This window comes from Phallusia mammillata, chromosome 8 (assembly GCF_965637545.1).
Source record: "Phallusia mammillata chromosome 8, kaPhaMamm4.hap1.1, whole genome shotgun sequence".
NCBI lineage: Eukaryota > Metazoa > Chordata > Ascidiacea > Phlebobranchia > Ascidiidae > Phallusia > Phallusia mammillata.
Genome location: NC_137259.1, coordinates 2,835,531 through 2,860,096, shown reverse-complemented (window position 1 = coordinate 2,860,096; position 24,566 = coordinate 2,835,531). Strand labels below are relative to the sequence as shown.

The 24,566-nt window shown below is 37.7% G+C and overlaps 2 protein-coding genes across 2 annotated transcripts; both read right to left on the bottom strand.

Moving 5' to 3' along the window:
* Positions 1-14: 14 nt before the first annotated feature.
* Positions 15-4,343, bottom strand: LOC145204424 (uncharacterized). Its single transcript, XM_080076963.1, has 3 exons — positions 3,123-4,343; positions 2,401-2,614; positions 15-955 (listed from the first exon to the last, which is right to left on the bottom strand). Exons 1-3 carry the CDS (start codon positions 3,473-3,475, stop codon positions 344-346), a joined length of 1,179 nt encoding a protein of 392 aa, XP_079933089.1. The 5' UTR covers positions 3,476-4,343; the 3' UTR covers positions 15-343.
* A 3,124-nt stretch (positions 4,344-7,467) lies between these two features.
* Positions 7,468-8,832, bottom strand: LOC145205201 (uncharacterized). Its single transcript, XM_080077862.1, has 3 exons — positions 8,653-8,832; positions 8,049-8,285; positions 7,468-7,733 (listed from the first exon to the last, which is right to left on the bottom strand). The coding sequence occupies exons 1-3, from the start codon at positions 8,812-8,814 to the stop codon at positions 7,671-7,673; spliced, it is 462 nt and encodes a 153-aa protein (XP_079933988.1). The 5' UTR covers positions 8,815-8,832; the 3' UTR covers positions 7,468-7,670.
* Positions 8,833-24,566: the final 15,734 nt, after the last annotated feature.

Genomic DNA, 24,566 nt, shown 5'->3' with positions numbered 1-24,566 from the left:
GACTATAGCCAGAATGGACATAGAAGCTTTCATATTTTGCACAGTGGGGGGCATTATGTCTGTGAATAAGAATAAAAACAAAATTTGAGACAGTAAAACCAATAAAAATACATAAACTAATTTAAAAAGTGCGATATATTGCAAAAAAAGTAAACAATTCCTTGCTTGACGAAGTTTAATTATGCAAGGAAATAAAAAGTATTTTAAGTTGAAAAAATTAAACAAATATGTACCTATAACATATCAGGCTATTTGACGCCAAAAAAAAACAATATTATCTTCAGTGAAGCACCAACTAAAAAGCTTGCAGATAAGACGTATTTTTTCCTCATACCGCAATCCTTTATTCCAATTGGCAAATCTTTGGATACTTTGGCTTATGGCATTGAAGGTAGGAATATTTTTCCCTGTGTCCATCGCATTGACTGTCACTGATATAATGCATGTCGTTCTCTCTGGCGCCTCCTTGCTCAGCTGCGGTGCGACCAAACAAACTTCCATGCGTCAAAAATAGAACTTCACATTTCCCTATCAAGAAAAACTCTGCGTACGTTTTCCGTAACTTATCCCTAATAATCTTGTCCTTGGCTTCGTCCTTGCTTAAATGCATCACATGTACATTCGACTCATTCAAGGTCACGACCTCTACGCCCTCATCCCCACTCAGCGCCCGCACTACGTTCTGCTTGACGTCATCAACGTCTGACGTCACGAACACCTTGAACCGGACTCCGGGTTCGGTTTTTGCGTAGGCTTGGAAACATTTGACGAAGTTTAATTCATCCCCTGGCGAGAGAAACTGATTGTATTCTCCCTGTCCAGTACGGATCACTAGCGCCACCAGGCGGTTTGGGGAATCGGTTTCAGAGTTCCGCTTGAGGGTGCTGTTCATTATTTCTCGCACTTTGGTGGACGGTTGGATCATTGTTTTGATCACATCGTCGTAGGGGAAGAGCTGCAAAACGAATTTGTGTGATTTTTAAGTCGTTTCAAAATTGCATTCTTGAAGGAATACGTTTTGTTGAAAGGTCTGCAATCCTTTTTAAGGCAACAGAATGTGTTATTTTATTTACTTCAGGTAGTCAAAAACTATTTTTATGTTATTTTCCGATCGAATTTTTAAGATTCTGTTATCTGGCTAATGAAAGATCAAATCGAGCTAAGACATGGCCTGAGCATTGCTAATGTACCGTGAACGCACTACTAAGTCGTACATGTTCGTCTCAACTGTGACCTTCAAAATACAAAATTTTCCTGCACCGTATTCAAACAGAATTGAAATGAGGCATTAAACCGAGATTTACGCTTTTTGTCTGAGAAGATTGCCAACTTTCTTTCCACGGAAAGTTTGTGTGCACTGCGGCGAGGTAACCCTTTTCTTGACGCCAGTGAGAATTGAGAAACCCTTGTATGCAACCGCAAGAATTTCTGCACCTTACCCCAATATTTGCCAACTTATTAGACCTTAACGCTTAAACCATACGCGTGTATATGGTTTACACGTATTTGCCTTTAAAGACATCCAAGTATTTGCCTAAACAACTATTGGCAATTTAGTGATACATCCGTAAATTTGAATGTTTTCGTCTTTGTACATGTGGTTTGTAAATGGACACGTAAGCTCTGGGAATATAACCTGTGAAGCTTATGAAAGACCCGATTTTAAATGATCTTAGTATGGTTTAGCACAGGGGTGGGGAACATGCGGCCTTTTAGGGCACTAAGTGTGGCCTTCGATGCAAAAATACATTTTAGGATCATGATATTGCATGCTGCACCCGTTTAAGAAAAATAAACGAAAATGCATTTTGGAGAGATTTTTTCTTATCTCCTATTACTATTTGATAAGTTCTAGGGCAGCGGTGTTCATACTAGTGGTTCACAAAGCAATTTCTGTGGGACTACCAAGAACTCATGGCTCTACAATCTTACTTGTGTAACAAAGAAAACGATTGTTTGCGCATAATTCAATGTGTCCTTTGATCATTTATACGCTTTTAGATGCGCTACAAATGGAATAAATCCTGAATGTTTTAGTGAAAGTGGAAAAATGGTGGGAAGTTTATTTACCTCTATTCAGCTTGGACCGTAATTGCCACGATTCTGCAAGAGAAAATTACAACGACCATTCCGTAAATCAAAAAGTTTGAACACCACTGACCTAGGCCTGGGAAACAGTCTATTCAATACGGCCTACGCGAGTGTAGATGAACGTTGAGTGACCTTTATGTACAAAAAGGTTCCCCACCCCTGGTTTAGCATGTACTGTGTGGTATATTGGGGAGGGATAAAAATGTATTGAAGCGTGAAGAGAAGGATTCGTCGATAAAGGTTGGGGACCATTGCTTTAGTCGCTTTTGTTTCCCAATTGCTAAACAAGCTTGTTATACCAAAACTTACCACATCGTTGATAGTAGGTTGGGTCAGCAAAGCATGTTGTTGATGAAGGTGTCCCTCCACTGAACTGCCAGGCGCGCGTGCTTCGTCAACGCACAGCAGGGGCTTTCCCGTGCTTGGGTCCGTGAGTTTTTTTGCTTTGGCATACTCGTACAAAAATGAAAGGGGCTTTAATCCAACAGTCCAAGGGTATGGCTGCCAGTTGATAAAAAACAATCTAGAAAATCGTTTTTATAAGCCTCATAAGCTTATGTATGTGCAAAAAAAAGTTTAGGTAAATGTTAACACCTTGGTGCTGTGGTATAACCTTAAACCCGGCTTATACATGCATGAGTTAACAAGTTAAGTCTACCCGTCTTTGAACGTCTGTTTTGGCCTCGAAAACACCGGCCCATTACCTCTTGTCAGTCAATCGGGTTTGCGAATAGTTAAAATACCAAAGCCCTCCCTCGTTAGTGAAAGGTCTTTGAGGAAAAAATGGGTTTGTTATGTCTAAAAACACAAACCTATGGGTGTAGACTGCCTGGCTTTACCACGAGATATATTTTGGCTGTTTATAAATGGAAAATGCGACGAAACGATTTGTTTTATATCAGCGGTATACGTCAACAAATTATAGTGCTTTCAATTGCTAATGGTAAGGTTTTCAAGCGATTTGCAGCCCTATGTTATCACTTTGATAGCTGATTTTGTATCATACTTGCAAAACAACAATAAACACCTACCTTCCGGTTTTCACGGCTTCTATAAACGCTCCTGTTATTGCTCCAAACGAGTCACCAAGACCAGCATTTGGCTTGAAAACTACTGAAAGTTTTTCTTGGCAAGGAATTTCGGCGTCGTAAAGAGTTTTATTATGCCATCTTGCATATTTCTTCAGCAAGACAGCTGTGTCAACCCACTTCGCTCCCTTATATCTAAACGGCACCCAAGCATCAGCTGTAACATCAGGTTGGCAGGAGTCCTTGCCTTCGCAAACTGAATTGTCAGCTACAATATCTTCAGTGGTATTTGGGTCAGCCAGGCATTCGCAGAACAGTAAAACGGTAGCTATTGTAAGACAGCACTTTCTAGACATATTTGAGCGCTTTTGGAAGGTCAAAGACTTCACCCTTATTGTTTGTAGACCGTAAATCTCGCCACCTATTGATTACACAAGCTGACAAATTTTCAAATCCAATATTGTTGATTTTCGAGTGTTTGCCCTGACGTCAGCAAGCAGACAGACCGATTGTGTGACGTAATAATACCATGCTACTAGAACTGCAATGTGAAAACAACAATTTTGTGATTACCTAATTCCGTTTACCTCGTGTTCTGCATTAAATTTTAGCATAACTTGTTTGTAGCAGCTATGTTTTGTAACGTATCACTTGTTTTCCAGCAAAACGCTATCAATGTCTTGGTACAGTGTAGCCTCCAGTTTAAATTGTGTTTCTACATTAGCTCCTTCGTACTACAAACTCAATCGCTTATAAAAGAAAATGAACAAGCGAAAATATACACTACACAAATCTAGTGTAGTCAAAATAGGCTATAGAACCATCTTTACGAAGAACTAATGCCCCGTTTTCTGCTTAAGAATGTCTAAATTTAACTGGCCGATATCTCAGTATAAAGACCAGTACAACAGAAACTGCTACAGCTATAAAATACTTCGTTTTTCCTGCTTAGCCTTGACCAATTTACAGCAGGAAAAAAGTTCACAGCTCATGCAGTAGCTATTATGCATTGTGCGAGCATTATGACGCAACAGGAAGAATTGTGACTTGTTGACTCGAACGGCCTTTCCTGCCAGTTTCAGGCCAACCCATTGAACTTTTATAAACGTTTTGGTATTTTCTAGGTACCCTGTATCCACTGAACGTGAAATACCTAAGCTGGGGTTACTAATTGACCTTTTTGTCTAAGCCCTGCTTTACAAATATATTAATAGCAAGTGGTGTATTGCTTAGAAATACTGCTTCTTTGCTGAACTAAAACTGTATCAAGCTTTTGCTGTTGTTGTAACGTTGCACATCAGTACAGGAATGATATAGCCGCGGGCCATGCCTTCTAATGTGATCGGTATTATATAGCACCTAACTGACGTAATCTTTAAATAGGCATGTCTGTGTAACAAAACCGGTAAAACTTTTTTCGGTCAGCATGTATAGTTTATTCATCAGAACATATTTTTTAGCAATGCCAACTTTTCGAGCTATTTCGGACCGATATATAACAACACACATAGCGGTACAACTGTTGCAACAAAACCGCGCTTTTTGGTGATATTTGTAGTTTTCATTCTAACATATGTAGGTAAACAGTTATACTATGATACTGTTACAAAGTTTTGTTTTGAACAATACATTAGACATGTTCACTTTGACCTACATTACATTGCATTTTTGCCCGCAGAAAACCACATGCTATTTAATTGGTTCTCGCTTTTTTGTGCACCATATGTGGCAATATACCAGATCTTTACTGCGGAGTGTGAGTTCCAAATGTAACAGACTTAGCGGCAAAATTCCGTATATTTTAGGATTTTACTCACGCCTAGACCCGAACCGTATACTTGCCAATGCTGCATGCTCTTTGTAAAACTTTGCCTAATATAAACTCTTTCAAAACAGCAACCTTTCTACAGCAAAAGTAACACACTATACAGTCATGACCCTGTATACCTATAGATCTTGTGCTTATGGTTTTAGTGGCGGTGTTGCTGTCAGCTCGGCCGTAACCCAACATCAGTCGATCTACCGCAAACAGCATGTTACTAAGATAAGGATCTCGCCTTGCAGGGATTCGGTTTGTGTTTTTGTAGTATGTTAAGTGTTTGTGCAAAGTTTTGGCCGTAAGGTGCACATATCTTAAAAGTGATTATATATTACAGTTCTTAATAAATCCCAATGAAGGTTGAAATGTAAACAGAAAAGTAGTTATTTGTCCAGTTATAGAATTGATAACTTTCAATCGTTTGACCGTTTGTGATGTCATTGAACAAAACTATTAAACAATCTGTTATGCAACTACGGTATATGTAGGTTTTGTTTCAAATTTAAAGTGAAGTTATTTAGACTTTGAATAGTGATGTTTTTATTGCTTACAGTTAACCAATTTAATTAAACCTATTTTTTCGCTGTTAATGAAATATTAGTAATTTTCTTGAACAAGAACGTTTATTAAGAACCAAAAACGCATGTGCAAAGTTAGAGCCCAATCGGACTTCTGTATCGCCCTGTGCAAAAAGTGATTTTCAGCAAAAACTGAGCATTGTTGTCAAAATTTGTAACTTGTCAAGTCGATAACTCACGAACCACTGAACCGAATTTGACGCCCCTTTGCAGGCGATGTTTGCCTCGTTGGCAAAACGCATGTGCAAAGTTAGAGCCCAATCGGACTTCTGTATCGCCCTGTGCGAAAAGTGATTATAATTGTTGTTATCTTACTACGCCACAAAGTTACTATCGTATGTTAAAAACTCTAAAAGTTGCACAGTTTAGAAACATTTTATGTGATTCAAGTCTGAAAACCTTTCAAATAATACTATATATTTCAAAGTGAAGGCCATTTATTGTACAATCTACAACAGGGGTGTCAAACTCGCGGCCCGCGGGCCGCATGCGGCCCACAAAGCCCTCCAATGCGGCCCACGAACACTTAACAACAATTGTAGTATTTTGTCAGATTTTTATCTAATTATAATAATTTTTTCTCAATTTTCGAAGTGAAAGCTGGTATTCAAACAGACATTTGCAGAAATTTAATTAATACATAAAAATTCATGTGGTATGAATAGGGCCTTAAGGTCACATGCGACCGTGGAGAGGTTTTGTGCGGCCGTGAACTTGTTAATTAAAATATATGTAGCGGCTATGTAATTAAAAATCAACTGCTCTAAACAGATTTTGTGTTACTGGAAATAGTATTACCAGCCTAGCAGCCATATGCGTCAGACTTTTTGTAGGCCTATTGTGTGCAAACAATGCGAAAAAACAGGTACCAAAAGCGTCACACTATAGATTATGACGTAATAAACAGTTAAAACTGATCTTCACACTGTGCAGCTCAATCTGTTTATCATGTTAGAAATTAATCAGGGATTTTGTGGCGTCAATAAATGGTATATATATATATATATACATATATCCAGTAGGTAATTGGCGGCTGTTGGTGTATTAAGGATCTGCAATGCGGCCGTCGTAGCGAAAAGGTTGTTTAAACTGGATAAAAAATCACATGCGGCCCTCGGCATAATTTCCAAACTACAATGTGGCCCCTGAACTCAACGAGTTTGACACCCCTGATCTACAAAACAACCAGGACGATTGCAATTGCATAACTTGGGTAGCAAATGACTTCATATTTGTAAAAAGCAAATTTACCATAAAAATCTTGATTACTCAAAAACAAAACTACAAAATAAGGCAAAACAAAACGGGAGTTTCTACTAAAGTAATTTTAAACGGGAGTTTTTACTAAAGTAATTTTAAACGTTTAAAAATCAACTTTTCCGTGACACAAAATGTAACACAACTACACACTTCTGTTTTCAAGTGCTTTTGCAAACGCTACATAATTTTAAACGTTTAATTACGCTACATAATTTTAATTGACTTCGAAAAAAATATATTAAGATTTATTGAAAGATTATTATTTTATTGTAAGTGGTAAAAAACAAGCATTAAAGCAAAGAAATAAAAACACGTGAAATTCGATAAAGCTATGTTACAAACGTACCAACAGTACCAAGCAGGCTTAAACGTACTTTATACTTTAGATTTGGTGTCAAATGTTTACACTGTGTTTACCATGCAGTAGCGAAATTACGTAAGCTGACAACGATGTATGTAACAGCGAAAATAATTTTGTAAAATCAGTTTCAAACTATTCTGTAACCTAGGTAACGAATACACAATTCATACGTTGAATAGTTACGTCATAAACTAACTGGATTTTATTTAAATGAATAAAAGCACAAAAAAACATGCCTAAAATTATTACAAGTTTAGATCAACTTTAACTACAATTTAAACAAAAAAATACGTGAAATTTTTTTAAAGAAGTTTTGAGTTTTTGATTGGTTTCAAGCATTTTACGTGGATTTAAAATTACAAAAATTAAAGATTTCTACCTAAAACGTGGACACAGTTCAAAGAGGAAAAAAAATATGTACATTTGTTGTGCACTAAATTGCATTTAAAAAGCGCTATTTACATGTGATAAGAGCAGGAATAAACTTTCTCTTCGAAATAGATGTAGGTGAATAATTTGGGGTCGTTTTATTGTTACCAAGCGTTTCGCGAACTGGGCCGTGATTCTTCTTTCTGTGCTTCGGTCTCTTCCACATCCTGAAATATTTCATAAATTTCACATTTATTCGCATTAATGAACATTTACATACTAAACTGCAGACATAGTACACAGTATTTCGACTTATAAGATCTCATCAGTGAACCTAGTGACGAAAGATCTGCCATATTGGCTAGTGTAGCCATCTAACGGCACTCCAGTTTGTTGGGAGTGACATGCTTAAAAACCATGCCTCACAAAAAGCCTCGCGATGCCACTGGACATACACCGTAGAATGGCCTAGCAATTAGCATACTAATTGCTTAATATTACAATGAACCTCTATGTACATTTTCCTTTTTCCAACTTTTTACCTTCAAGTTGATCTGCTCAGTCGGTTTAATTGGAGTAACTTTTGTGGGTTCCTTTTTCTTCTTCTTGCACGAAGTGTAAATTCCGTAGCCAATACCGATGATCAGTGCCACTCCAGCTATACTCCCAACTACTATTCCAACCAGTTCCGGGGTACTTAAACCTCCTCCTCCTCCTCCTTCTTCTTTGGTTGTATCTTCAGGAGCAACTGTTGTGTCTGAAGCCTTTTGAAGCACTATCTGCACAACAATTAAAGGAGTTTGATATGTTTTTATGTTTGTAGCTCACACTAATTGTAAGTTACTCTGTGCTGAACATTCAGGGTAGTACCAACGTTTTGGCGTCTTTGCAAGCAAATTATTTAGTTGGTTTAAAATCAGCACTCTATTTTTGAAAGTTAAATATGTTCCAAGTTATTTATTGTTTAACCTTAGATTTCTGCGATATTCGGCTTAATCATGCTAAATCATATTTTGTTTTGTCATTACGTGCTGCGAAAATCGTCAAATGCTATATGTCATATAACTTATTTTTTTGACCTTAAGGCAAATTCTAAGTTTGAAAGGTTGCAAAAACCCAATTTATGGTACAAAAATTTGTCTTTACCATTTTTACTGCAAACGTTCCTGCGGCCCCAGAACAGTTACTCATCAAAAAGTTGTTCGAACCTTCGAACGTAACTAATGAGATGCATTTTGCGTCTATCCAACTATTGTCCACATATTGTACACAAGTTGCAGTAGTGGTGTGCGTCTCATTTTCCAACATTCCTTCCTTGTTCAAATCGTAGTGCTAAAAAAGAAACAATGCAGTTAGTTTAAACCTGTGTCAGTTTCATGTGTATACACCGCTCGATTATTCGAATAGTTGGTTGGTTAAAGCAATACGAAAGTTGTTGGTTTAAATCGCGTCACATATGACTTTTGCTCGGTCCGAAAAAGTTGTTTTACTTTCATTGAAAAGCAACACATACGTCGTTTCACGTTGCGTACATTTGTGTTTAAGTCAGTATTTTATTTTCATTCAAAAGTAACTAACAGATTTTTTAAACAGTCAATTTGCCATTCAGCCTAAACGAAACAAACAAACTCATGAAAAATGCGTCTCAGGCGAAATTTTATAGTTTTCTAAACTGACCTGGAATAGTTGAAACTTAAGGGTTACATCTCCTGATCGATTGACAGAAAAAATGATGCTGTTGATAATTTCTTCGGGATGTGAGTTAGAATCAGGAAACAGAAGATCGTCGTTGAACACTTGAAACGCAATCTTTTCATCTGTACGTCAAATGTTTGTGCAATTATTTGTAAGTTAATTTTGTAGATAAGTTAAAATTCTGGGACAACACAAAATCATAAAACTTGTAAATTTTATGCGACAATTGCACTATTCGTGTCCTAACTTATATCACAAGCGATGTAATTTAATTTGCAAAAGTAATTTGCAACCATTTATAGCTTTTTTGGTCCAAACAAGACAAACGGACTTTTTTGGACGTTGGCATATATTTTCTTATTTGTCTTAATTTAATTATTTAAACAAAGCATACTTCGTGTATATTTGACACTTTTACCCTGCAGCCCTATTTATTTACTTATTACAAATCCATTCTCTCTCTTACCAGTTGCAGTTGTAGCTATGTAGTTGGTGCCAGTAGCAGCACTTGCATCGTTGCTAGGTTCTAAAGTAACACCAGAAAATCCATCTTCTTGAAACAGAAGTTTTAAAATGCTCAAAGACCGACCGGTAGTCGATCCAGTTGTTCCTGAAACCAGCAGTTTTACAAATATATTAATTTTGTAATTGTAGTACTAAAGGCCTATTGAAGACGTTCTACCGAATCAGTCGCTCACCAAGCATTCCCGCATGGCAAGGCGGAGACTAGCAGGGTTTACCTTGCGGTGGGATTCGAACCCGCGACAGGAGTCCATATTTTGCATGTATTTATCTAAAGTCGATTAAAAAGATGGCTTCATAATTACCCTTTCAAATAATGCTAACAATTTTGAACACATCGGTAACTTTTTGTAATCAATTTTTCACAACATAAAACGTTTGTTAAAAACATGAAAACAAAATAGGTAATTACCTTCCACTACCACAAGGCCTAGCAGTGGATCCACCGTGTTGTAAGTTGGAGGAACTGCTACATTGTCGGCCAAATTTTGAAGATCGCCTAAAATCCTGAAAACGTAAGTGACTGTTATATAAACTCCTTTACGCACTGTAAAATTTCATGTCAATCAAAACGGTTGCTGATAAGTTTAAACTGATACAAGCATTACTACTTTAAACTGTATGGACTATTCTGGAAATTGTTTCTATTTCACCGATGTTTTGACGTTTTATTGCCAGAAGAGCTTAATGAAATTGATATTTTTCGTAAATATCCAAATAGTTTATTATCACTTTAAAATTTTCAAAAATATAATATAATGCTTTGTTACCGACAGGACAGTTTTCTAACTGTCAATGACTTCAGAAATTACCAATGACGTCATTATTATGACATTTACTTACTTACTACACTGATTCCAAATAACAACGTCATTAAATGCTCTAGTGCACTTTTGTTACCTCTTGTTGACGTAACTAATTGGTAATGACGTCATAAATTGCTGATGACGTCATGACTGTTACATTTCACCAACTTACTGTTGCGATTGTGAAACAACGCTCGACTGGGTGTCGGCCGGTGCTGACATCATATTGTTGATTGATGTCACCACAGAATCTCCAACCTAATATGCAAAATAGTGCTTGTACATAATACTAAAGTTAATAAAGAAGGACGTGCGAAAAGTTGAAGAGGTCAAAGTGCATCATTATGAAGTGTGAAAGCAGCATAAATTTACGTTTACGTCTTTACAAAAGCATGCAACGTGTGCTGACATATGTCGTAGAATGTTGAAACACGAAATTTTTCTGCATGATAATGACACGTCCTCCTTAGCACCATTTAGTTTTACAGTGTCGTTACGATAAATTGACTTGCGGTAGAGAAAAATTTTGTGATTTAAGTTTCCGCATTACCAGCTCTACCTTAATTGGCTTGACAATATTTTATTTACGTGCGAATTTTGCGACAGATAAAAAAGTCGAACAGTAGCTTAACAAACTATTTCTACCCACCTCAGCCGTAACATTAGTCGTATCGCATACATCGCTGATAGCTGTGACGTAAGTTGAAACGTCATCAGCTTGAATTTGAGTAGGGTCTGACGTCACTACTTCTAGTATTTGAGATATTTCTGCTGGGTCTGTGGTTTCGTTCAAGGCAATTGAACAGTCGATTACTTTCTCATCTTGCCACACTGCAGCGCCAGTGGAGTTTAGTTCACATTTTCTGGACGCATTCGATATTCCCACTAGGTGTTATTGACAAGAACGCAAAATTCAGTAAACTCTATGGAATGTTAATAAGGGGTTTCTTTTAATAGTTGTTGTGCCGATTTGAAGTTTTTTTTTTAGTTTGACAGAACAAGACAAAGGTTTCAAACTTACCATATGGCCCCTCTTCACAGGTTGTATTTGAACTTACAACAGCACCAACTGGAGTTGCTGGATATCCACCATTTGCGCCGCAAACAGCTAGAAAAACAATTTAGTATTAGGACTTTGCGACAAAAAAGTACAGCTTTGTTTTTGTCGTATATTTGAAAAACTTGCCCCCCAAAAAACAAATATAGCTATCATGAGGAATCACTATTACTAAAACAGGTTTGTATATGTAGTGATATGAAAGTACGTCGAGTGGTACGCAATCAGTACAAGGTTGGGAACCACTGCTCTAAAGCCTAAAACACCCTGGAGGACTGTTATGTTGTCCGTTTGAAATGAAACAATAATTTACATCTGCGACAGACACACGGAAAGAGTACTACCCATATTGGTAGAGTTGCCACACTGTCTTTATTTCTGAGATTTGTCCTTATTTTGAAGGGCAATGCCTTAGAAAAGTTCATTGTCTATACTTCTAAGAAATATCCTTGTTTTTGACTTGAGTCCTTCTTTTGTTCTATTTTCAACAATTACAAGTCAAATCCCTGCTACAAGTAAAAGTAAACCTAGACCTGAGCTGTCATGACATGCACGAAGTATTTTCTAAGAACAAGATGTTTCTGGAACAGATTGTTTTTGGCAGAAAATATGGCACATAAACAAAATTATATGGCTCGTATAAATGCAAAGATTTGTTTTTGTTTGTTTGTTTTGTTTCGTATAAACAATGTTTTTGGTGGTTTTTATTTTGGAGTACCGGTACATGTCGATGGCAACCTTCCATGCTTATAGGGCAAAATAAAACCTGACAAAAAAACTGTAACAATGAGTCAAATCTTATTTATTTCTGATTACATTTTTATTACTAATTGTATACTCACGGATGTCGCATATAGTTCCACTGTTTCCAGATGTACAATTGCACGTAAAATCATTAGCACCTGCACCCGGTTCACAAGGATCACCGTTGCAAGCCCCCTCTGTGCTGCAGTAATTCTCTGCAAAACAAGATCAAAGATTAAACTCGGCGGAAAAACCCACCTAAATTGCGGCTTTAAACGATTGAATTGCGTTTAAAAGTCTCGTAATTTATTCCCACTGTCAACAAGTTCAACGTTGTGCAAAGTCATTTGCGTGCGTTGAAGTCGAGTTGCGTAAAGGTTTGGGTCGTAAAATTTGTGAAAGTATTTTTGAAGGTGACTTACACCTGTCGTAAATGCTGCTGAAACAAAACGTTTAAATGTTACCTGCAAAAAATAAGCGTTGTTTCATTTTTGAACAATCTCATAACCGTTACTTTTAAATCGGCTTTTTAACTGGCCAAAGTTAGTCCATTTTACCGTTTTGGAGTTATTGTAATTTATATATGCATAGTAAAAAAGTTTTTTGTTCACAGAACTGGCGTCAAGTAAAAGGGTTTCAATATGCACGTGTTTTTCTGCAGGCATTACTATGATCTAAAAGGAATCAGTACAAGAAACTGAAAAAAGCAACAACAATCTTCACGTCACTTACGTAACGAACAAATTGATCCTGACCAATTATCGTTGCATGCGCAGTTAAAGTTGCATTCTGCAATTTCTGTTGAACAATCCGCAGTGCAATTCCCTTGTCCATTGCAATCCTGGTCAATGCAAGGATCTAAAACCAAAAAATATTAATTTGTTGCAATGTAGTTTCCGGTAGTTGGCGTTACTGAGTAATAAATGATTTTTTTCGAACCAATATCTTGAAAACTTGTTTAGGCGTTGATTTGAACACATAACGTATTAAATTTGATTTCTAGTCCAAAATAAGGACTCCGAAATGTCTTATCAAAACAACCGAAAAGATATAAATAGGCCAAAAATACGTTTACTTGTTTCCCTCTTTTCTAAAAATTTTATTTTTAATGTCACACGTTCAAAAAAATGTTAGTTGCCAGACAACGTCAGTTGAAAAAAGAATAAAAAACCTTCATAAATATTGTAAACTGATCAAACCAAAATGTTTCTTTAAAAGATTAAAACCTGGTTCGTCTGATCAATGCGTTTTTTTACAATGTCAAACACTTTATAGCAATATACTGTTAAAATGTTAACCTACAAATCTTTACATGGTTTTGCTGAATTATTTTGTTGACATGTTTCATGTAATAGCTTTGCGTATCTTGTAGTGTTTTTTTTTCTTACCTTGAATACAAAAGTCTCCTACGTAACCTTCATGACAGACGCATTTAGCTCCGCCTTCAACTTCTGTACAATTCGAGTTTACAGGACAATCAGGTGCGTAACACGGACTGTTTACTGAAAGAAAACAAGAGGCGTAAAACATTATAAATTGCCATCACCTGAAATATGTTTTTTTTAGTCCGCCATAATTGGCCGAGTGGTTCGCGCAACCGCCTTGTGATCACAAGGTCATGGGTCTAATACAATCTCGGGCATTTTTATGTCATAAAATTGACGCCTACACAATTTTAAATTACAAATTCCACAAAACACCAATTATAGTTGATTGTAAAAATGTAAACCATGGTTCAGCAAACGTTTAGACAACGGGTGTCAATTTGATTGTTATTGTTATTTCCAAATCCCTATCACGTGCCAATATTTTTGTGACTTGTGGTTTGTGACACCTGATCAATAGTGTTTAGAAAGTAGATTCGTATGGATAGGCGGATTTTAAGACCATTACTTTACAACAACCAACAAAAAGATTTAAATTAAATTAGGAAATGCTTGAACGTAAGCACTTGCTGTTTGGTGATCCATAAAAAATCTATACACCTTATCAAGCTCCTTAGGGATTGCTAACCCCCGGATCAGAGTATAAATAGATGACATGTTTAAAGTACCAGGCAAAGTGCAGAGTTATGGTGGAGTTTTGTTACTCGAATACTCCGTTACTCGCTTGGTACGATTCCAGCAGAATTCCCGATCTCCCAAAAATGTATCATGATTAAAATGCTTTGCGAAGGTAAAGCAAGTTAAATGTCGCAATCTTTAACTTACGGTAACACTGTGGTGTCAAACATCGCTAAATATAAAAAACCTAGTTTAAAACTCACAAGAGCAAACAAATACATAATGTTACAAAAATTCATGTATTTTTTCAACAATTTTTTGCATTTTCAGTTTCTTACACAAGTAAACCTTATTAAACAATTTTAGAAACTTACTCTCTGTTTCGCATGTTAAACCCGTAAATCCTTCCTCGCAAACGCACATTTGTTCCGCATTACATTCACCTTTGCCACTACATGGAGGTGTTCCGCCGCAAGGCTCCTCCCCACTGAACATCGCAATATCCAGGAGATCCACTAAATCTACAATCCAAAAAACATTGCGAGAAGTTCCGAAATGGTGAACTATTGCATGCGTTAAAATACTGGTTCAAGTCACTTCGGGTTTGTGTTTCAAAATAGTAAAAAGCATATGTTTTGGTCACAGGAGTAGCCTGATCAAAAAACTCCCAAGGATCTTTGGTACTTTCGTTGTTTATTCCCTGGTGGTTTGTTTGTAACATGAACATGTCAATTTTGTATTTACCCCTAAGGGACTGCGAACTTCAGTTTAGGCCGGTAATGGGATCGCTAATCTAGATCTAAACATACATGTACTCAAAAGTGACGTAATTTGTAAACGCTAAGCTAAGTATTCTTTTGTTTATCGTGCACTATTCTAGTCGCATTCAGTGTTATTTACCCTGATGAAGACGACCTGTATAGGACGTCGAAACGTCGGAATAAAAATACATTTGCCAGAAGAGCTCTATAAACTTGCTAAGTACTATTGTAGTTATAGTTAAGTCTAAATACATTTAGTAATAGGTTTATACGCGTTACAAACTTGAATGGCGTTAAATGGCTACAATAGCTTATACAGCGGATGTCTTGTCACGGCTTTACACTTTATACATTTGATATCAATCTAGAACATTTCCTTTTTGAATATTTCTACTTACCAAAACCGTGAGCTCCGATGGCGAACACAGAAACAAAAACAAAAAATTTCAAAAACATCTTGCCAGCAGTGAACAGTATTTCAGGTTTTAAGACAGGTTTTTCTAGGTGTGTGAGTATTCAGTTGACTAAAACGAAACTAAAAAAAAACGAAAGATAAATTAGGCTAAGCACGACATTAAATCAATATGTTTGGCGGCTACGCAACAAACGAAACTCAATTCTATTGTCTCACAAATAACTTAACACGAAAAACCAGACTTCTCGAATTTCTGTTCATACATTTACTTTTAAAAACAACCATAGTTTATGCTTTAATGCTACACAACGTAAAATTCATTTGGAAAACATAATATTTGTGTGTTATTCGAAAGCTTTGTGGCAAACAAACGACAATTTGGGTCCTATTCCTATGATTTTTGTGGTTGAAAACTGTCAATTTGTTAAAGAAGTAACTTCCTGATCTTTTTAGGCAGTGTTTGACGTGAGTTTTAACCCACATAATAGCTTGGTTTAATACAGACTTAGACTTTCAACTTTCTACATCCTGTTCAAGAAACTAATAGACCTGCCTTTAAATTTGCTGCAAATGCAAGACTGAGATAAACTTTTCTCAGCGTTAGCGTCCAGGTTGCTATTCCGTCTCCCTGACAACAGTTTACTTATGATAAGCCGTCCGACAGCGTTAGCACATCATTTAATCGGGAGCCTGTGAAACATTAACAAAACACGAACAACATACTGAGCCTTTGGTGCGACAAATTGAGACCTGTCTGTTAATTTTGTTTGCATGCCCATATGAGCTTGTGTGGTGCTAAAATTAGGTCTTTCCTGTGTGTTACGTGATCAGGAAACATCTTTGTCCAACTTGCCACTATGCGTACAAATTTAGGTGGAAGTGTTCAAACCATTCTTTGAGGGATGTGTGATTTTAGTTGCACATCCATGTAAACTTGTGTTTATACAGATAAGGCAAACACGTATTTTGGATTGATGTTGTAACTATGTCCTATATTTAGAAGATCTTTGAAATGTTAAATAGATGCGACACAAATCAATACACACCTTGAATTACATTAGTGAAAAGAAAGTCAAATAAAGACGTTAATATGCCAAAGCATGAATTCAAGCCCGAACCTAGACTGATTTTACAAAATCGAAGTATAAAATAGTCGATAATTATTAGTAGGCTACTGCATTACATTGTATTGCTTTTAAACAGAATATCACAAGTAAAAAGGAGTCCTACAGACAATTCTAGAGACGTTTTCAATGTAGGATGATATTTGTTAAACATCACTGAACATCACATATGTAATATCAAAGTGTCGAAACCGATATCATACGATGCAAATTTAGCCTACCTTTCGAAGACCTGACCCTTTCAATAAAACTATAATGCAGGTTATTTCCAGATGATTTTAACTGCTGCCTTTACCGTTGTTAAAACGATGAAAGGTCGTAAATTATTGTCGTAACAGAAAATAATAATTTACGGAATGAAACGCACACATCGTAAAAATCAAAGTGAAAGTCTTTTTGAGCTCTGAACATTTATGACAAAACAAATATTACGTCAAACCCTGTGGAGGTACCGTCATTTTGTGTCCAAGGAATATGTGTGTATTTTAAAAGGACTTTTTTAATTGAAGTATGGGAACGCTATGATAAACTTCATTTTCCAATGATAGCTTTCTGAGAATCCAAAACTGATAAATAAAATACTAATTTTGGACATAGTACAATTTTGTTAATATTGTAATAGAATTGTAAGTGGCAACGCCAGTTAACTGATTCGTATTTTCTGTTTAATCTGTTGGATAGGGTATTACAAAACCAGGAGTTATAATTTGTTTGAATCAGTTGTTTTCAACCGTTTGTGAGTCGCCACGCAAATTGGCAATTCAGTCCAATCAACAACCACCTTTTGAACTATTTATTTACACGTTAAACGCGTAACCGTTGTGTACACAATTAAATACATACGTGTCTTTAGCGTTTGGCAACACGTATTTGTCTTTAATTGAAATATAAGACGTCTATGTTTATGAAATACACCGATCCCTTTTAAATGATTTTAACTTTGCTAAAGCAAAAAAGGGGCTGAAAACCCCGAAAGCGACAGGCTGAAATATTTCAATTGTTCCATTTCCAGTCAATTTTAAGCTGATGTGTTAAAAAAAATTATGCCAATGAAAATCAGATGCGCAACAACAACCTCTTTAATTTCGTACGTGATCGAAACTTTTGTGTTCAACGCGTTGCTAAGCAACCGTTCAATCAAGCAATATACTTCGCATTGCAAAGTCCGTTGAAGCTCCGGGGGTCCGCATTGCCTCGTTATGCTGGGGTTAGTTTGTTGTTTGCATGTCTGATGACTGAGTGTGAGTGACTCAGGGGCGTTGCGTGACATTCAGGAGTGTTGGAGAAAAATGTACCAATGCACATTTGTTTGCCTAAGGCTACACATCCGCCTGAATTTATTTAGTGGGTTATATTTGGTCAATACTCAACGCAATAGTGTACGTAAAATGGAAAACAAACTAGAAACGCATGATATCGACTCTGTAGTATATATAGCTCCGTTATTGACAACACGTCGTCTATAGATTCCAACCAACTAGCTTTTTGTGATAGCAAATCACTGGTTCGTAACTGCTGGTCCACTATTGGTCATTTATTGATAGGTGTTAGTTGTTTGATAATACTATTCAAAATTCTGTGTTGGTGGAATATTTTTCCTAGCCAATATTCCCATTGTGGATGCTCTTTTTATCCTTACTTAACAATGGACTGGTCCACGATATTCATTTAATTGAACTGGTGGTCCATGGCCTGAAACGAGTTTAGAACCAATGCCTTTAATAAATCAAAGTAAGAGCAAAAACGCGCTTAGTTTAATAGGGTGCTTTAATACTGTTAGGATCGGTTTTTCTATGAAGCCATAAAGTTATCTTTGATTTGCCACCAAACAGTAACTCGCTTAAATGTGTATACTTGCTGTGTACGCATTTTCACTTCGAATTTCGCAATGACAATGGAGTTTTTTCAGCAGCTTTACGCGGCAACAACACAAACACGAAACCCTCTTTCGTGCTTCACAAACAAATACACACGTCGCTTGTGTTTGCGGATGTCACACAATTTGCGGAAATCCTTGCTCTGTTTATCGGGTGCTAAGACGACCGTTGAAGCGTCGTAAGCGCATGCAGGTTGTTAAACCGTTGTGCATTACGCAACATGGTAAACACTGTGCAGTTAACGTAACACAGGAGAAATATTTCTCTCTATGCAATAAGTGTGTTTGAAAAACTAGAAACGTTGGTCTCAGTTTGTTTGTAGGAAAAGTTGTGATCCATAAAGAATTACTTCCAATATGTATATCAACAAGATTATAGTAGTTTAAAGAAATGACAATTATTAGTTTGTATTGAATCTTTTCATTCCAATGTGAATCATCCAATGTCCGTAATCACTGATTAAGTTATGTTTTTCAGTTAAAATATTGTTGATTTCGGTACGTTATAATGGTTTGTGAAATGAAAGATGTTTAATTGCTTGGGTGAAAACCTTGCCCAGATGTAATTTCAAGTACTTCCAAAAGCAAAACAATTAATTGGGCAAAACAATTGGTAATTGTTTTTATTTTTAATTCTTGTGGCCAGCTAGAATGTCATTTAAGTTGCATGTTTGAAGAAACCACCAGTAACCGGTCTGAGATTCGAACCCACAAACATAATAATAATCAAGCGGTTGCGCAAACCACTCGACCATTGTGGCAACTAAGTTGAGCGTTGTATGAAGAAGCAAACTTCTCACATGCATTTATGGATGTTGCTTTGAGCCTTTTTCTATAAGGAACATTTGTTTAAACCGATTAAAAACTACGATATTCCCATGCCTTTCCGTTTTTTTTCCATTTTTGGGGGTCAAAAAATCGAAGAAAAATCCGGTTTTCGGTGGGTTTTAGCGGGAATATTCCAGTTTCAAACCGGTTTTGACCGGTTTCTGCCTCCTACCGAACCTCCAAACCGGTTTAAACCGGTTTTGAAAATCGAAAATTTGGACCCGATTTTTGAAAAAACCCTAAGGCTATAGCCTTTCCGTTTTTTCGATTTTTGGGGGTCAAAAAATCGAAGAAAAATCCGGTTTTCGGTGGGTTTTAGCGGGAATATTCCAGTTTCAAACCGGTTTTGACCGGTTTCTGCCTCCTACCGAACCTCCAAACCGGTTTGAACCGGTTTTTAAAATCGAAAATTTGGACCCGATTTTTGAAAAAACCCTAACCCTAAGCCTTTCCGTTTTTTCGATTTTTGGGGGTCAAAAAATCGAAGAAAAATCCGGTTTTCGGTGGGTTTTAGCGGGAATATTCCAGTTTCAAACCGGTTTTGACCGGTTTCTGCCTCCTACCGAACCTCCAAACCGGTTTGAACCGGTTTTTAAAATCGAAAATTTGGACCCGATTTTTGAAAAAACCCTAACCCTAAGCCTTTCCGTTTTTTCGATTTTTGGGGGTCAAAAAATCGAAGAAAAATCCGGTTTTCGGTGGGTTTTAGCGGGAATATTCCAGTTTCAAACCGGTTTTGACCGGTTTCTGCCTCCTACCGAACCTCCAAACCGGTTTGAACCGGTTTTTAAAATCGAAAATTTGGACCCGATTTTTGAAAAAACCCTAACCCTAAGCCTTTCCGTTTTTTCGATTTTTGGGGGTCAAAAAATCGAAGAAAAATCCGGTTTTCGGTGGGTTTTAGCGGGAATATTCCAGTTTCAAACCGGTTTTGACCGGTTTCTGCCTCCTACCGAACCTCCAAACCGGTTTGAACCGGTTTTAAAAAGCGAAAATTAGGACCCGATTTTTGAAAAACCCTAAGGCTATAGCCTTTCCGTTTTTTCGATTTTTGGGGGTCAAAAAATCGAAGAAAAATCCGGTTTTCGGTGGGTTTTAGCGGGAATATTCCAGTTTCAAACCGGTTTTGACCGGTTTCTGCCTCCTACCGAACCTCCAAACCGGTTTAAACCGGTTTTTAAAATCGAAAATTTGGACCCGATTTTTGCAAAAACACTAAGGCTGTAGCCTTCTCGTTTTTTCGGTTTTTGGGGGTCAAAAAAACGAAGAAAAATCCGGTTTTCGGTGGGTTTTAGCGGGAATATTCAAGTTTCAAACCGGTTTTGACCGGTTTCTGCTTCCTACCGAACCTCCAAACCGGTTTTTAAAATCGAAAATTTGGACCCGATTTTTGAAAAAACCCTAAGGCTATAGCCTTTCCGTTTTTTCGATTTTTGGGCGGTCAAAAAATGGAAGAAAAATCCGGTTTTCGGTGGGTTTTAGCGGGAATATTCCAGTTTCAAACCGGTTTTGACCGGTTTCTGCCTCCTACCGAACCTCCAAACCGGTTTAAACCGGTTTTTAAAATCGAAAATTTGGACCCGATTTTTGAAAAAACCCTAAGGCTATAGCCTTTCCGTTTTTTCGATTTTTGGGGGTCAAAAAATCGAAGAAAAATCCGGTTTTCGGTGGGTTTTAGGGGGAATATTCCAGTTTCAAACCGGTTTTGACCGGTTTCTGCCTCCTACCGAACCTCCAAACCGGTTCAAACCGGTTTTTAAAATCGAAAATTTGGACCCGATTTTTGAAAAAACCCTAAGGCTATAGCCTTTCCGTTTTTTCGATTTTTGGGGGTCAAAAAATCGAAGAAAAATCCGGTTTTCGGTGGGTTTTAGCGGGAATATTCCAGTTTCAAATCGGTTTTGACCGGTTTCTGCCTCCTACCGAACCTCCAAACCGGTTTAAACCGGTTTTTAAAATCGAAAATTTGGACCCGATTTTTGAAAAAACCCTAAGGCTATAGCCTTTCCGTTTTTTCGATTTTTGGGCGGTCAAAAAATGGAAGAAAAATCCGGTTTTCGGTGGGTTTTCGTGGGAATATTCCAGTTTCAAACCGGTTTTGACCGGTTTCTTCCTCCTACCGAACCTCCAAACCGGTTCAAACCGGTTTTTAAAATCGAAAATTTGGACCCGATTTTTGAAAAAACCCTAAGGCTATAGCCTTTCCGTTTTTTCGATTTTTGGGCGGTCAAAAAATGGAAGAAAAATCCGGTTTTCGGTGGGTTTTCGTGGGAATATTCCAGTTTCAAACCGGTTTTGACCGGTTTCTGCCTCCTACCGAACCTCCAAACCGGTTCAAACCGGTTTTTAAAATCGAAAATTTGGACCCGATTTTTGAAAAAACCCTAAGGCTATAGCCTTTCCGTTTTTTCGATTTTTGGGCGGTCAAAAAATGGAAGAAAAATCCGGTTTTCGGTGGGATTTAGCGGGAATATTCCAGTTTCAAACCGGTTTTGACCGGTTTCTGCCTCCTACCGAACCTCCAAACCGGTTCAAACCGGTTTTTAAAATCGAAAATTTGGACCCGATTTTTGAAAAAACCCTAAGGCTATAGCCTTTCCGTTTTTTCGATTTTGGGGGGTCAAAAAATCGAAGAAAAATCCGGTTTTCGGTGGGTTTTCGTGGGAATATTCCAGTTTCAAACCGGTTTTGACCGGTTTCTGCCTCCTACCGAACCTCCAAACCGGTTCAAACCGGTTTTTAAAATCGAAAATTTGGACCCGATTTTTGAAAAAACCCTAAGGCTATAGCCTTTCCGTTTTTTCGATTTTTGGGCGGTCAAAAAATGGAAGAAAAATCCGGTTTTCGGTGGGTTTTCGTGGGAATATTCCAGTTTCAAACCGGTTTTGACCGGTTTCTGCCTCCTACCGAACCTCCAAACCGGTTCAAACCGGTTTTTAAAATCGAAAATTTGGACCCGATTTTTGAAAAAACCCTAAGGCTATAGCCTTTCCGTTTTTTCGATTTTTGGCGGTCAAAAAATGGAAGAAAAATCCGGTTTTCGGTGGGTTTTAGCGGGAATATTCCAGTTTCAAACCGGTTTTGACCGGTTTCTGCCTCCTACCGAACCTCCAAACCGGTTTAAACCGGTTTTTAAAATCGAAAATTTGGACCCGATTTTTGAAAAAACCCTAAGGCTATAGCCTTTCCGTTTTTTCGATTTTGGGGGGTCAAAAAATCGAAGAAAAATCCGGTTTTCGGTGGGTTTTAGGGGGAATATTCCAGTTTCAAACCGGTTTTGACCGGTTTCTGCCTCCTACCGAACCTCCAAACCGGTTCAAACCGGTTTTTAAAATCGAAAATTTGGACCCGATTTTTGAAAAAACCCTAAGGCTATAGCCTTTCCGTTTTTTCGATTTTTGGGCGGTCAAAAAATGGAAGAAAAATCCGGTTTTCGGTGGGTTTTCGTGGGAATATTCCAGTTTCAAACCGGTTTTGACCGGTTTCTGCCTCCTACCGAACCTCCAAACCGGTTTAAACCGGTTTTAAAAATCGCAAATTTGGACCCGATTTTTGAAAAAACCCTAAGGCTATAGCCTTCTCGTTTTTTCGATTTTTGGGGGTCAAAAAATCGAAGAAAAATCCGGTTTTCGGTGGGTTTTAGCGGGAATATTCAAGTTTCAAACCGGTTTTGACCGGTTTCTGCCTCCTACCGAACCTCCAAACCGGTTTTTAAAATCGAAAATTTGGACCCGATTTTTGAAAAAACCCTAAGGCTATAGCCTTTCCGTTTTTTCGATTTTTGGGGGTCAAAAAATCGAAGAAAAATCCGGTTTTCGGTGGGTTTTAGCGGGAATATTCCAGTTTCAAACCGGTTTTGACCGGTTTCTGCCTCCTACCGAACCTCCAAACCGGTTTAAACCGGTTTCTAAAATCGAAAATTTGGACCCGATTTTTGAAAAAACCCTAAGGCTATAGCCTTTCCGTATTTTCGATTTTTGGGGGTCAAAAAATCGAAGAAAAATCCGGTTTTCGGTGGGTTTTAGGGGGAATATTCCAGTTTCAAACCGGTTTTGACCGGTTTCTGCCTCCTACCGAACCTCCAAACCGGTTCAAACCAGTTTTTAAAATCGAAAATTTGGACCCGATTTTTGAAAAAACCCTAAGGCTATAGCCTTTCCGTTTTTTCGATTTTGGGGGGTCAAAAAATCGAAGAAAAATCCGGTTTTCGGTGGGTTTTCGTGGGAATATTCCAGTTTCAAACCGGTTTTGACCGGTTTCTGCCTCCTACCGAACCTCCAAACCGGTTCAAACCGGTTTTTAAAATCGAAAATTTGGACCCGATTTTTGAAAAAACCCTAAGGCTATAGCCTTTCCGTTTTTTCGATTTTTGGGCGGTCAAAAAATGGAAGAAAAATCCGGTTTTCGGTGGGTTTTCGTGGGAATATTCCAGTTTCAAACCGGTTTTGACCGGTTTCTGCCTCCTACCGAACCTCCAAACCGGTTCAAACCGGTTTTTAAAATCGAAAATTTGGACCCGATTTTTGAAAAAACCCTAAGGCTATAGCCTTTCCGTTTTTTCGATTTTTGGCGGTCAAAAAATGGAAGAAAAATCCGGTTTTCGGTGGGTTTTAGCGGGAATATTCCAGTTTCAAACCGGTTTTGACCGGTTTCTGCCTCCTACCGAACCTCCAAACCGGTTTAAACCGGTTTTTAAAATCGAAAATTTGGACCCGATTTTTGAAAAAACCCTAAGGCTATAGCCTTTCCGTTTTTTCGATTTTGGGGGGTCAAAAAATCGAAGAAAAATCCGGTTTTCGGTGGGTTTTAGGGGGAATATTCCAGTTTCAAACCGGTTTTGACCGGTTTCTGCCTCCTACCGAACCTCCAAACCGGTTCAAACCGGTTTTTAAAATCGAAAATTTGGACCCGATTTTTGAAAAAACCCTAAGGCTATAGCCTTTCCGTTTTTTCGATTTTTGGGCGGTCAAAAAATGGAAGAAAAATCCGGTTTTCGGTGGGTTTTCGTGGGAATATTCCAGTTTCAAACCGGTTTTGACCGGTTTCTGCCTCCTACCGAACCTCCAAACCGGTTTGAACCGGTTTTAAAAATCGAAAATTTGGACCCGATTTTTGAAAAAACCCTAAGGCTATAGCCTTTCCGTTTTTTCGATTTTGGGGGGTCAAAAAATCGAAGAAAAATCCGGTTTTCGGTGGGTTTTAGCGGGAATATTCCAGTTTCAAACCGGT